At 39.6% G+C, this 15,366-nt stretch overlaps 1 protein-coding gene across 10 annotated transcripts in view; it reads left to right on the top strand.

Moving 5' to 3' along the window:
- The window catches only part of tmem39a (transmembrane protein 39A), a 59,585-nt gene extending 44,530 nt beyond the window's left edge, over positions 1-15,055 (top strand). For all 10 annotated transcript variants that reach the window (XM_048602853.1, XM_048602852.1, XM_048602857.1 and 7 more), the window contains 5 exons: positions 526-680; positions 6,671-6,998; positions 10,228-10,415; positions 11,843-11,963; positions 14,270-15,055. In XM_048602853.1, coding sequence (XP_048458810.1) covers positions 526-680; positions 6,671-6,998; positions 10,228-10,415; positions 11,843-11,963; positions 14,270-14,503 — 1,026 coding nt within the window. In that variant the 3' untranslated portion in view covers positions 14,504-15,055. The remainder of the gene's footprint in view (positions 1-525; positions 681-6,670; positions 6,999-10,227; positions 10,416-11,842; positions 11,964-14,269) is intronic.
- The last annotated feature ends 311 nt before the right edge of the window (positions 15,056-15,366 follow it).

Raw genomic sequence — 15,366 nt, 5'->3', positions numbered from 1 at the left:
TTGGAAATCTTTACAGTTTATTAGATGACCTTCATGATGGCATGCGTGGGTACTACAACCAGATTATTTCTAATATGTTAAGTATCATCAATAAAGTAATGTATCACTGTTTTAATTTTCTATTTTTTAGTGCAGTTCTGAAATTATAAACATTGAATTTGAGTTTCCTATTAACTGATATTTCCATATGTCAGAATGTTTTTTTTTTCACAGAAGATACTTGCATCCCATTGAAGTGCCTACTCCAATTCTACCGTTTTGGTTTCTTGTTGGTTTTATTTGGAGATAAAAATGCTGCTGATAATGTTCATGATCATTAACTTGTGATTTTATCCTGTACGTGGCCTGACTTCCAAGAAATAGTACTACTTGCGTGGGCATTCCAACAGTATCCATCTGCAGACTTTGTGTGTAAAACTGATTAAACTGATTTCCTGTTAATTGGAGTAAAATTTTCTTTAATTACTTGATCTACAAATGATTCAAGTTTTAAATCTAGCCAATTAATATAATTCTTTCTTGCAGGCGTCTCAAACGAGTACAACCTCTATAGTGTGGTACACTTTGTTGATAGCGGCTCGTTTGGTACTTCTAACATTGTGTGGCTGGGTACTCTGCTGGACACTTGTCAATCTTATTAGGAATCATTCTGTACTAAATCTTCTTTTCCTCGGATACCCGTAAGTATCTTTCATGTTTTTTTCACTGCTTGCTATGAGGAGAAATGCTTTTTATGTTTGTCATTTCTTCTAAATAGTTCATAAATTTCTGTTTTTAAATCTTTCAGCTACTTTCTAAAAATCATGTTAAAAATTACAATGAGTGCTTCAACTAACTCTGGTCCTCTGAAATCCATTCATGGGTTAGATACAAATCCTCACGAGACGGTGCTTACAATGTCATGATGGGATGAAGTAGCGTAATTGTTTTTTTTCTTAAAAATAAAGTCAGATCATTCGCTTTCTTAGAGGTCTAGAGTTGGATAGCAACTTTTGAGGGACCTATGGACATGGACCCCAAGATCCCTCTGTACCTTCACATTGCCAAGAATCCTGCCATTAACCCTGTATTCTGCATTCAAATTCGACCTTCCAAAATGAATCATTTCACACTTTTCCGGGTTGAATGCCATCTGCCTCTTCTTTGCCCAGCTCTGTATCCTGTCAATGTCCCGTTGCAGCCTATAACAGCTCTCCACACTATCCACAACTCCACCAACCTTCGTGACAACAGCAAACTTACTAACCCACCCTTCCACTTCCTCATCCAAGTCATTTATAAAGATCCCAAAGAGCAGAGGTCCCAGAACAGATCCCTGCAGAACACCACTGGTCACCGAGCTCCAAGCTAAATACTTTCCGTCTGCTACCACCCTCTGTCTTCTATTGGACAGCCAATTCTGTATCCAGACAGCCAAATTTCCCTGAATCCCATGCCTCCTAACTTTCTGAATGAGCCTACCATGGGGAACCTTATCAAATGCCTTGCTAAAATCCATATACACCACATCCACTGCTTGACCTTCTTCAATGTGTTTTGTCACATCCTCAAAGAATTCAATAAGGCTTGTGAGACATGACCTGCCCCTCTCAAAGCCATACTGACTATTTCTAATCAAACTGTGCTTTTCCAAATAATAATAAATACTATCTCTCAGAATCCTCTCCAATAATTTGCCCACCACAGAAGTGAGACTGACTGGTCTGTAATTCCCAGGATTATCCCTATTCCCTTTCTTGAACAAGGGAATAACATTTGCCACCTTCCAATCATCCGGTACTACTCAGTGGACAGTGAGGACGCAAAGAACATCGCCAAAGGCAAAGCAGTCTCTTCTCTCGCTTCCCGTACCAACCTTGGATATATCCTGTCTGGCCCAGGGGACTTATCTATCCTTATGTTTTTCAAAATTTCTAGCACATCATCCTTCCTAACATCAACCTGTTCGAGCATATCAGCCTGTTTCACGCTGTCCTCTCAAATGTCAAAGTCCCTCTCACTGGTGAATACTGAAGCAAAGTATTCATTAAGGACCTCCCCTACCTCCTCCGAATCTGTGCACAAGTTCTGGCCACTATCCCTGATTGGCCCTACCCTCCCTCTGGCGATCCTCTTGTTCCTCCCATAAGCATAGAATGCCTTGGGGTTTTCTTTAATCCTACCCGCCAAGGCTTTTTCGTATCCTCTTCTAGCTCTCCTAAGTCCATTCTTCAATTCCTTCCTGGCAACCTTGTAGTCCTCTGCAACCCTATCCGATCCTTGTTTCCTCAACCTTAAGTAAGCTTCCTCGTTCCTTTTGACTAGATGTTCCACCTGTCTTGTCATCCAAGGTTCCTTCACCTTACCATCCCTTCCTTGCCTCCGTGGGACAAACCTATCCAGTACTTGTAGGAAGTGCTCCCCGAACAACCTCCACATTTCTGTCGTGCATTTCCCTGAGAACATCTGTTCCCAATTTATGCTCTGCAGTCCTTCCCTATTAGCATTGTAATTCCCCCTCCCCAATTAAATACTTTCGCATACCATCTGCTCCTATCCCTCTCCATGACTACAGTAAAGGTCAGGGAGTTGTGATCACTGTCACCGAAATGCTGTCCCACCAAGAGATCTGACACCTGGCCTGGCTCGTTGCCAAGCACCAAATCCAATATGGCCTCCCCTCTAGTTGGCCTATCTACATATTGAGTCAAAAATCCTTCCTGGACACACCTAACAAAATCTGCTCCATCCAGACTATTTGCACTTAGGAGGTTCCAGTCTATATTAGGGAAGTTGAAGCCACTCATGACAACAACACCCCTATTACTTCTACACCTTTCCACAATCTGTCTCCCAATCCGTTCCTCAGTGTCTGTTGCTACTGGGGGGTCTATAGAAAACTCCCAATAAAGTGACTTCTCCTTTCCTGTTTCTGACTTTCACCCATACTGACTCAGTAGACAAACCCTCCTTGACGACTTCCCTTTCTGCAGCTGCGATACCATCCCTGATTAGCAATACCACTCCCCCACCTCTTTTACCTCCCTCCCTATTTATTTTGAAACATCTAAACCCTGGAACATCCAACAACCGTTCCTGCTCCTGTGTTATCTTTGTAATGGACACAACATCGTAGCTCCAAGTACTGATCCATGCTCTAAGTTTTTCACCCTTATTCCTGACACTTCTTGCGTTTAAATTAGACACACTTCAACCTGTTGCACTGACTGCCACTTTGCCCTAACAACTGTCTATTCTTCCTCACAGACTCTACATGCTGTATCTGCCTGTACACCAGCTACCCCATCCTCTGATCCATAGCTCTGGTTCCCGATCCCCCTGCCAAACTAGTTTAAACCCTCCCAAAGAGCTCTAACAAACCTCCCATCCAGGATATTGATGGCCCTCCAGTTCAGGTGCAACCCGTCCTTCTTGTACAGGTCCCACCTTCCCCAGAAGGTATCTCAATGATCCACATATCTGAAGCCCTTCCTCCTACACCAGCTCCATAGCCATGTGTTCAGCTGTACTCGCTCTCTGTTCCTAGCCTCATTAGCCCATGGCACCGGTAGTAATCCTGAGATTACACTGTGCTCATCCTGCCTTTTGGCTTCCAACCTAACTCCTTATATTCACTTTTCAGGTCCTCATCCCTTTTCCTAGCTATGCCTTTGGTACCAATGTGTACCACGACTTCTGGCTGCTCACCCTCCCCCTTAAAAATCCTGTAGACTCGATCGGAGACATCCCTGACCGTGGCAACCGGGAGGGAACATACCATCTGGATGTCTCGCTCGGGACAACAGAATCTCCTGTCTGTTCCCCTAACCATTGAATCTCCTATCACTATCGCTGTCCCATTCTTCCCCAATCCCTTCTGAGCCACAGAGCCAGGCTTAGTGCCAGAGACCTGGCCGCTATGGCTTTCCTCTGGTAGGTTCCCCCCGCCACAATAGTACCCGAAGTGGTATATTTATTATTGAAGGAGACAGCCACAGGGGAGCCCTGCACTATCTGCCTATTCCCGTTTCCTCTCCTGATGGTCACCCAGCTACCTTTATCCTGTAACTTGGGTGTGACAGCCTCCCTATAACTCCTATCGATCACCCCCTCAGCTTCCCGAATGATCCGGAGTTCATCCAGCTCCAGCTCCAGCTCCAGCTCCAGTTCCAGCTCCCTAACATGGTCTGTGAGGAGCTGGAGTTGGGTGCACTTCTTGCAGGTGAAGTCAGAAGGGACACTATTAGTGATCCTTACCTCCCACATCTTACAAGAGGAGCATGCAACTGCCCTAGCTTTCATCCCCTCTACTCTAAATTGCCAAAAGAGATAAGGTAAGCCTTTTTTTCTTTAACGACCCTCCGCACAGTCTTTTTTATTGGTTAGAGGAGGAGGATGGGTGAGAGACACTGCACGTGTAGTGTTTCGGGTTTAGCCAATGCCTGAATATATTAGTTCACTTTCCCAGCTGCCCCCTGGCTCGTGTTTTGTCGCTGAATTAGAGGATGCTGTCTCACAAGGCCCCTCCCTCTGATGAGAGGCATAGATAGAGTGGATAGCCAGAGACTTTTTACCAGGGCAGAAATGACTATTACGAGGGGACATAATTTTAAGGTGATTGAAGGAAGGTATAGGGGAGATATCAGAGGTAGATTCTTTACACAGAGAGTGGTGGGCACGTGGAATGCACTGCCGGCGGTGGTGGTGGAGTCAAATACATTAGGGACATGCAAGTGACTCTTGGGTAGGCACATGGATGAAAGTAAAATGTAGGGTATGCAGAGCAGTTTGATCTTAGAGTAGGATAATAGGTGGGCACAACATTGTGAGCCGAAGGGCCTGTACTGTGCTGTACTGTTCTACATTCTATGTTCTATGTTCCAGTTCAGTAGCAAGGTTTTTGTGAAATATATACAAACCCCTGGTAAGGCCTCACCTGAAATATTGTTCCAGAAGATTAATACTCTTTAATAAGGATGTAAGGAACTCAGTACATGAGGAGATTATCAACATTTCGACAAAGTAGGGAGAAAGTGTTTTCACTGACTGGGTCAAGAACAAGACGATAATTAGCAAAATTTAGGAGTTGAGCACCATGGTGAAAACCATCATCTCACAAGATGGTAAAATGGATTCATAATAATAGAATCTGTCAGGGGCTTGTTGCAATGAGACTTTTTACGTAGTGAGTTATGATCCGGGTACATGCTTAAAGGGTATTGGAAGCAGATTCAATGGTCTGTCTCAAATATTGTTTGGATATGTAGTTAAAAAGGGAAATTTCGTAGGCATGTGGGGAAAATACAAGAGAATAGGAAGAATTGAATAGATTGACTGAAGAGCTGACAAAAGTCTGATGGGCTGAATAACCTGTCCTCTTCTACACTGTATGGTCCTATGATTAAAATTAAATTGGAGCTGTAACTTGCTGTGAAATTGTTCAAATCAATTGCCTTGTGCAGAACTTGACAGTAATACAGACTTCATGTTTAGAAAGCTGGTGAATTTGTGTTTTGCTTGTGACTCAGAAAGAAAACAAAGATTAAGTAGCCAAGGCCTGCCTGTATGCCAAAACCGAAATGAGCAACTGCCGACCTAGCCAGTGATTCCCATATTCTGTAAATGAATAAAAAAAAATTGCTGTTTTTTTATGTGAATTCAGGGAGGCAATGGCCTAGTGGTATTGTCGCTGGACTGTTAATCCAGAGACCCAGATAATGTTCTGGGGACCCAGGTTTGAATCCTGCCATGGCAGATGGTGGAATTTGAATTCCATAAAATATCTGGAATTAAGAATCTAATGATGACTGCGAATCCATTGTCGATTGTTGGAAAAATTCATCTGGTTCACTAATGTCCTTTTAAGGAAGGAAACTGCCATCCTTACCTGGTCTGGCCTAGATGTGACTCCAGACCCACAGCAATGTGATTGACTCTTAACTGCCCTCTGGGCAATTTGGGATGGGCAATAAATGTTGCCTAGCCAATGACGCCCTCATCCTGTGAATGAATAAAGGAAAAAGAAATCCTGGAACTCCTTTCCTCACAACACCGATACACCTGCATCAGATGGACTTAAGTGGTTCAAGAAGACAGTTCAACACCTTCTCATGGGTATTAGGGAGAAGGAGAAAATGCTGACTTTGCCAGCAATGCCCACACCCTGTAAAAGCATCAATAGTGAAATAAAATCTAGCACATCGAACAGATTTTTGAAGGGAAAGATAATCTATGGAAGGCAGTTGTACTGAAAGGTGCTTTCTTCCTGATTGAAATTTATAAACTTTCTTATTTCTTGGACTGTACTTTACAAGAACAGTGACCTAATATTTTAAATTCAGCACAGAGGTGGTTTTTTAGCTTGTTTCAAACCTGTTGTGGACATCAATCCAAAGCAACAGCCATTCAGTATTATATATAGGTTGAGTAAACGCAGACAACTATAAAATGAAAGAGTAATCTGGGCCAAAGTTGTTTAAATATGTAGTTTGTACTTTGAAATGTGTTTGTTGGTGTTGCAATGCCAATGGGACAGGCTCTAAATCATGCACAGTAATGATTGTACAATGGGCTAATTGAATTTGTTCAATCTGTTTATTTTCTCCAGATTTACCAATATCTATTTTTAACAGGATTGCCATTATATTTGCAATTTCGGTTACTGATACTGGCTTCTTCACTTCCTTTTCAGATTTGGTGTTTACGTGCCACTGTGTTGTTTCCACCAGGAAAATAGGACTCAACCTTTACCAGCTGAATGTGGCTTCCTGTTAAATGACCAGTTGGAAACAGTCATGGTCAGGCCAAAGGACTTCTTCACACTGCTCCGAGAATCATTCAGAGAACAGTTCAATAACCCAACATCCATCCCTGCTCACACTTGCCCTCTCTCCCCAGACCTAATACGAAATGAGGTTGAATGTCTGAAAGCAGATTTTAATAAAAGGATAAAAGAGGTTCTCTTCAATTCCCTGTTCAGTGCCTACTATGTAGCATTTTTGCCTCTTTGTTTTGTAAAGGTGAGTTTGTCTAGGTGTTTTTTTTTTCTCCCTGAACACATGTAACTGGAAGGAGACAAGAAATGGAAGCTTCTTTATCTTGCCCTGATCAGAACTAGATCACAAAACCGACTTGGAGGGAAAAAGGGACACCAATTTATACAGTATGAGAAGAGGTTGTTGATTGGTTGGGCCATCATTAACGTGGATGTGAAACAAAAACAGTTGACTTTTGGTTATTAATGAGCACAAGAAGAAAGCTTTGACTTCTTGTCTGTTTTTAGTGGTTAACTTCCATACTACCAAGCAATTAGTTTTTGTTATTGTACCTGCTGAAGTGAGAAGACCAGATGTTTCATATCATCTACTGGGAATCAATTAGTAAGGGATGCTGGATTTAACCAAATGCACCTACTCATAGCATTGTCCTATAACGTGCCAAGTTTCACCTATGTCAGATAGAGCTTCTGGCCCAATTTCATTGCCAGGCTACTGAAAGTTAACTTTGTCTATTTACTCTTCAAAATTTTAATGAACTCTGCTAGGGAAAATGCATAAACGTAGATCTTTTTCTAATGGACATCCAAACTTTTCTTTCTGCAGCTCGTAATTTACTTTTCCATCTGCATATAGGCCATTGTAATGTTTAAGCATGGGACTTTGTTTAATGTTTTTAAATTAGCTGTTAAAATCCTGTCACAAAATTCAACTTTTATGCTAGCCAACCCAAACCCAAGTCGGAATTGCAGATTGCTAAATTGCTATCTTTAAATGCCTGATTGGAACTCCCAGGAAATAATTATCAAGAAAGCAAGAGGATGATAAATACTTTTTTATTTCTTTAGTGTTTTTCGGTGCCTCCGCATTCTCCAAATTCTTCACATCAAAAGTACCCCAATCGCTGTATAATCATGTTATATGGAAACTTGGCAGTCAGTGTGCAAACAGAAAAGGTTCTGCTACAGCAATGTGAAAATGACCACACTTTTTTTTTGGTTGAGGGATGAATATTATCAAGATTATGGAGAACTCCCCCGCAGTCTGTCAAAATCGTATCATAGGATCTTTTATGTCCACCTAAGGGGGCAGTTGGGGCCTCAGTTTTGCATCTCATCATGTATCTCTGATGGTATAGCATTCTTTCTGACAACACCACAGATGTAGGCCTGGATTATGGAATGGGACATAAACCCATGTATTTCTGCTTCAGGGAGGGTGCTATGCAAATTCTATACAAAAACCTATCTTGCTGTCTGGGTGAAGCATCTCATAGAACCAGTGCAATTGGTGAGTTACTGTAGTTAGAGTACAGAAAATACTCTGTAGATGGCAAGCAACTGCTGCAAATGTGGCCTGAACAAAAGCAGAATTTTTGTAATCATGTCTGACAAGCCATTTGGATTGCAGCTAAACATAAATATTAAGTTTTGCTAGTCCGGTATTCTGCATTCATGCCATTACCCTGGTGATTCCAATTTAGACTAAATTACCAAATCTTATTATATAATTTTACTTTGGATATGCTCTCACTTTTTTATAAAACAAACAAAAATAAGGACCAAGAAATCTTGAGAATAATTCATGTAGGATGTCCTGTGCATGCTATTGTAATAGTGACAAAAGATCTAGAAATATCACTACAAAACAATAACTTGCTTAAAGGGCAGAATAACTCAGACACCCACACCACTTCAGGCTCCAGAAAGCAAGAAGCCTGCAGATTAGTTGGAAGTTTGTGACATAGATGCCTGTAAAATGTTTTGTGAAAAGTCCTGTATGACAAGGGAGCAACAAATATGCCTACATTTTATGGTATTCAGCTACATGGCTCAATATATAGTGTGCACTTCCATAAATTAGTGTGTTGATTCAAAAGAATACTAATGGGATGGTTTTGTATTTTTAAATTTCTATTTTCTCCGTATATCTCTTCCCCAAGCTGTTAATCTGATTCTCACAAAGAAAAAACTGATTTGTAGTATAGTTCCACAGGCTACAGATTTTCATTGCATTGCACATTCTTGCGTTGGGTTTGCTAGAGAATGAAAAGGGTTAGTTGACTGGGGTGTATTTTGGCCTCTTACCTAAGGAAAGTTATGCTTAACTGAGAGTGCAACAAACATTCACTAGACTGATTCCTGGGTGTGGGTATTGTGCTTGTGAGGTGAGATTAAGTAGACTAGAGGAATGACCTTATTGGAACACACAAAATTCAATTGGCAGTGTAAGTAGATCGATGACTCCACTGACTCGGGAATCTAAAACTAAGGGGTTGGTCATAGTTTCAGAATAAGGGGTCAGTCATAAAGTTTGAGATAGAATTCCTTCAGAGTTGTGAATCATAGCCCTCTGAGATAGAGAATGCTTTTGTTGTTGAGTACAATCAAATCAGATTGTTAGGTTGTTAGAAACTAAGGGATTTGAGGATTAGAGATAAGAGTTGTAGTGGAAAGTTAGTAATACTTTTGAATGACAAGGCAGACTTGGAGGACCAAATAGCCTACACTTGTTCCTATTTCTTGTTCTTGAAGTTTCAACTTGAACTATTTAAGTAAACTCACTGTTTGCTGCATCTGCATGTTAGCCAATTGGGAAGCTAAGTTCTACATTAGCCTTTGTTTCGAGAGGATTTGAGTACAGGAGTACAGACGTCTGTACAATTGCAGCAGAGGCTGCACCTGGAATATCTAGAGTATTGTGTATAGTTTTGACCTCCTCACCTTGAATGGTATACGTGCCAGAGAGTACAACCGAGTTCCACCAGACAAACTCCTGGAATGAAGGGATTGTACTATGGAAGAATCGGGCAAGTCCTGTGTATTTAGAATGAGAGGTGATCTCAATGAAACATAGAAAATTCTTAAAGGGCTTGATAGAGTAGTTGCAGGAGAATGTTTCCCCTGGCTGGGGGAGTTTAGAACCAGGTAGCACAGCCTTCAAATAAGGTTTAGGTCATTTAGGATTGAGGGGAGCAGGAACTTCTTCACCGAATTCTTTGGAATTCTCTAACCCAGAGGGCTGCGTATCTCCACTATGGAGTATATACAAGACTGGAATTTGTGATTGCTAAATTTAAAAAAAAGGATATGGAAATAGTGCAGGAAAATGTGTTGAGGTAGAAAATCAGCTGCAATCTAGTTGAATGATGGAGCAATCTCGAGGGGTCCAAAGGCCTACTCATGCTTTTATTTCCTTTCTTGCTGTTCAGAGTTATTTTTGAATTACTAATGTTAAAACCTCTCCCCTGCAGAGTACACAGTACTATGACATGCGATGGTCTTGTGAGCATCTCATAATGGTTTGGGTTAATGCCTTTGTAATGCTGATGAGCCAGCTGTTGCCACCCAGATATTGTGATCTACTCCATAAATCAGCTGCTCATCTGGGGAAATGGCAGAAAATGGAACATGGTTCTTACAGTAACACGCCACAGCACATGTAAGTTATTTTCATTCAGTTTCACTTAGATAACCATCAAAAGTATCATTTACTAATTGAAAACATGAATTGGTCAGAAAATACCTCAATTATAGTCTAGTATCTATAATCTAAATAGTAAAGCCAATGTCAGTGGCTACTTTAAAATAAACTTGGTGAGTCAAGCCTTTTCACATGAATTTGACAATTATGTAAACATATTAAAATGTTTAAGGAACAGATACGTGGTGGATATATCAACTTGCCTGCTTACGTTAGCATTTATGCTAAAATGTAAAGTGTATGGCAGCATCCAATGTACTTCAGTTTGGGCTGAAAGTTTCATACTTCCTCCTGTGCCTTATGTTACATCATAAAAATCTTTTGATTACATACTAACCATGACTAACTTACTAACTGATTCTCCAGAGCGTAATGGATAATTGCAGAGTGGAATTTAACTTTATTTTATATCCGGCAGGCAACAGAAAGTAAGGTTACTTTTTAATCTTAAATTAACAAGTTTAATCAGCTAAATAACATTTCTAATTTCTATTTATCTAAAGGACCTTGAGAATAATTAGCTGGAAATCTGAGAAACAACCTGAAAATTCAGGAAACACTCAGGTTTGATAACATCTGTGAAGAAAGAAAGTTAACTTTTTCCTAATAGATGGTATAAATTAGTGTTTTTTTTAAAAATTAGAACCAGGAAATAAGTGGATGGGATATTGTGGAAGGAAAACGAATTTTGGAAAGTGGAAGGCTAGGCTACATTCTTCTTTCAGTACAATTCATCTGAAATTGGCCAAACCAATACAAAATATAGTGTAATTTCAAGTGCAATCTTGCTCAGTACAGATCAAATTTTCACAATATTTTACACTAGAATTTTGCCCTCCACAGCCAACTGGCCGTTTACCAGATCTAATTAAATACCTGATGAGTTTCTGTTTGTATTTGTATGGAGGTTGTCAAGGAGGCTTTTAAAGTTTTTAAGTTGTCATTTTTTTTTATACAAGATCACTAGTTTTCAAAGCTTTTGACCTGTTTTAACAATACCAAAACTGTTATATCTACACTCATAATTAATAAACAATTCTGTATAGTTTATTTAAAATTGAATTACTAGAAATTGATTAAAAATTCTTTTCGTGACGAACCAGTTCTCAGCTGTATTAATTAAACTGCAGCAAATTATGATCTTTTAAGAATGTAAAGGAATAACTTTTTTTAAAACAGGTTTTTAAAAGTTCAGAATTCTGCTCAGTTGTGCTGGTTCTTAGGGGCATATTGGTAACTGCAAAACCTAAGTGTACAAAAGTTAAAAGGAAAAAGCATTTGCCAAACCCAATACAATTTGTGCCCAGATCATTGATTGCTCCCGAGTGGAAACTCCCGGGACATTGTTACACTGTTATGTTAAATGTTTTTAATTTTCCTCTCAGATGGTCTGAAACCACAATTTGGCCACAAGGTGTGCTGGTACGACACAATCGTTGCCTTTATAAAGCTGTAGGACCTTATAATGTAGCAGTGCCTTCTGATGTTTCACATGCCAGATTTTATGTAAGTAGTTCTTGCTACTTTGAAATCATTCCCTTTTTTATGGTTGAGGAATAGAACATTTTAATTCTTAAAATGCCTAACACTGCAATGAGAACAAATGTTCACAGAACACAGTCAATACATTAATTTGCGATTTTAAGTACTGTTGAAATCAGTTCATGGAGATCTTAATTCCCTTTGCCCTGTCATCCCTGTTTTCCCCCTTTGTTCAGCTATTCATAGAGTCATAGAGCTGTGCAGTATGGAAAGAGACCCTTCGGTCCAACGAGTGCATGCCGACCAGATATCCTAAATAAATCTAGTCCCGTCCCATTTGCCAGCATTTGGTCCATATTGCTCTAATCCCTTCCATTTCATATATCCATCCAGATGCCTTTTCAAATGTTTTAATTGTACCAGCCTCCACCACTTACTCTTGCAGCTCCATACACATTCTACCCTCTGTGTGAAAAAGTTGCCCCTTAGGTCCCTTTTAAATCTTTCCCCTCCCACCTTAAAATTTTACCATCTAGTTTTGGGCTCCCCTACTCTGGGGAAAAGACCTTGGCTGTTCACTCTATCCATGTCCCTCATGATTTTATATAAGGTCACCACTCAGCCTCTGACGCTCCAGGGATTCATAGAGTGAAAGAGCTATCTTCCATTACAATGTAACATTCTACTACCAACTCAGGTAGATCTTCGTTTCCTTAATCTCAATCACTGTAACCATTTATTAATGAAGCTTGATATTAGATCTTACTGGGATACCTTGTTAAATACTGTTTCGTGGCATAAATCAATTACTTCACTGCTGAGATGAGTAATAAAAAAGCAACTTTTTTTCCTAAATCGTTCATTGATTATGGGTGTTAAAGACAAAACCAGTATTTATTTACATTTTGAAGATGGTGGTGATGCAAATTTTTAAGATCTTGCAGTCATTGTAATGAAGAAAGTTTCATTGTGCTGTTAGGTAGTGTGTTCTAGGACTTTGAAGTTGTGATGGTAGAAGGGATGCTGATTTCTTACCATGACGCACAGCATCTTGAAATTGTTGTTCCCATGCATTTGCTGCCCTTGATCGAAGTCGTAAATATCATAGGTTTGGGAAATGCTGCCAAAGAAGATTGCATGACTTGCTGCTTGGTTGTTCCAGTATCTTTAGTTGGAGCTATATTTATTGCGGGAAGTAGCGAGTGTTCCCTTGCACCTAGCTTGTGCCTTGTCATTGTTCAATTTTCACCACCAGGAAAGTGTTGTTTCACGAAGGTATACCACTGCCACCACTTTTTGGCAGTTAGATATGCGTAATAAATGCTAACCCTGTCTGTTGTGCTAAAAGAGACTACATGTTTATGTTGTGTTCTTAAAATTAGCATCATAACTGTTATCTGGCAATGGGGGTATGTTAATAAACTAGTAATCCAGAAGTCTCAGTTAATGATGCACAGAGATTAGTTCACGTCCCAGCATAGCAGCTTGGGAATTTAAATTCAGTTAATTCAGTCTGGAATAAAATAGAACTGCCGGACTGTTGTATCTGGTTCATTAATGTGCTTTTAGGAAAGGAAATCTGTTATAGAGTCATAGTCTTAGAGGTCTTTTACATGGAATATTCCTTTCGGTCCATTGAATCTGTGCCAGTCAAAACCACAACTATGAATCACCTAACTATTCTAATACCATTTTCCAGCAATTGGCTCACACCCTTGTATGCCTTGGCTTTGCAAGTGTACATCTAATTACTACTTAAATATAATGAGGGTTTCTGCTTCTCCACCCTTTACAGAGAGTTCCAAATTCCCTCCATCCCCTAAATGAAAAAGATTTTCCCGCCATCCTCTCTAAACCTCTTACTCGTTGCCTTAAATCTGTCTGCCCTGGTCATTGAGCTCTCCACAAAGGGGATAAGTTCCTTCCTGTCTACTTTCTAATTTTATACACCTCCAATCATGTCCCTCCTCGGTCTCCTCTGCTCCAAGAAAAATAACCCCAGTCTATCTAATCTCTTTTCATAATTACCTGACCTTGTCTGTCCAGACCCACACCATTGTGATTGAATATGAACTTTTTACTAAGCCTACCAAATAGATCAGTTAACAGCAGTTAAGTTTGGGCAATAAACACTTGCCTTGCCAGTAACTTCCACATCCCATAAATTAGTTTTTAAATTAAATTCTGGTTAAGTGAATTGTGAACTTACAAATTGACACAAGCATTTGTTAGCTTAGGTTTTTTCCTCCAATTCTTCATTATATCTTGTTCTTCTGTATTAGTGTAATGCAGCTGGTTGAATTAATTATTTTCCACATTTTCTTTCACAGTTTTTGTTCCATAAGCCATTACGGATACTGAATCTCCTCATCCTAATAGAAGGCAGTGTAGTGCTGTATCAATTGTATTCTCTGCTTCGGTCAGAAAAGTGGAACCATATACTTTCCTTGGCTCTGATACTGTTTTGTAATTACTATGTCTTATTTAAACTTCTAAGGGACCGGATTGTGCTGGGCAAAGCATATGCTTATCCTCTGGGTACCATTGGACTAAAATCTCATTAGTCTAAAGCAAAGAGGGAATGGGGAAAGGATTTAAAGAAATTATTTTGATACGGTTTCTATTTTTCATGCAATGTTTAAATATTTAAGATATTTTATATTTTGTATACTTGGATATTTTGAAGAGCTAATGTTCTTTGCATAAGCAAGTTGTATTTTTCATCTACTTAGCAACTTCACAAGCTAAGTGTGCGCTTTGCTCCATATGACAAGTGCCATTTATAATCGCAATAATCAACACGTGTAGTATTGATCAGAGGAATAAAGGATGATATGAGAGGTTTAGTTGTCTTTGCTTTCCGTTGTCACCTTGAATGAAGAGGTTTTTAGGCGATTGATGTCTAAACAATTAGATGAATGGAACTGCTGTGTTCCTAGTAAGTGGTCATATTTACTGATAATTGTTCAAATGCGTGAACTTGTTTTAATAAATGGGGGTTTACGAGATGCTGTCTGTGAATAAAGCCCATTCTTCAATTATGATATTGTTTACATGATCTCACCCTCTTCAAAGGAAATCTTCAATAAAAAAAACATTCCTAATTTGCTTTTAAATCTATTTATTCTTTGGATTTATTTTGCTGAACTTTCTGTATGAATGTCAGGGTGGATAAGCACGCTTGCATTATTTAAATTTATCAGAAACCACCTTAATTTGGTGACTGACTCTGGTCCAAGAGTTATTCACAAAGAAAGATGCTATATGCCCTGTTTATTACAGACATGGCTTTAAAACAAACCATATGGAAGTCTGTGGGACCGAATAATTGTTCATATGCAATGAACATCTATGTAAGGGATTTGCTCACTGATCACCCACAAAGACACAGTACATTTGATGTATTCAGGTGCAGTTTTTTTTTAAA

Source organism: Rhincodon typus, chromosome 11 (genome assembly GCF_021869965.1).
Source record: "Rhincodon typus isolate 14 chromosome 11, sRhiTyp1.1, whole genome shotgun sequence".
Taxonomy (NCBI): domain Eukaryota; kingdom Metazoa; phylum Chordata; class Chondrichthyes; order Orectolobiformes; family Rhincodontidae; genus Rhincodon; species Rhincodon typus.
This window is presented reverse-complemented; position numbering and strand designations above follow the sequence as displayed.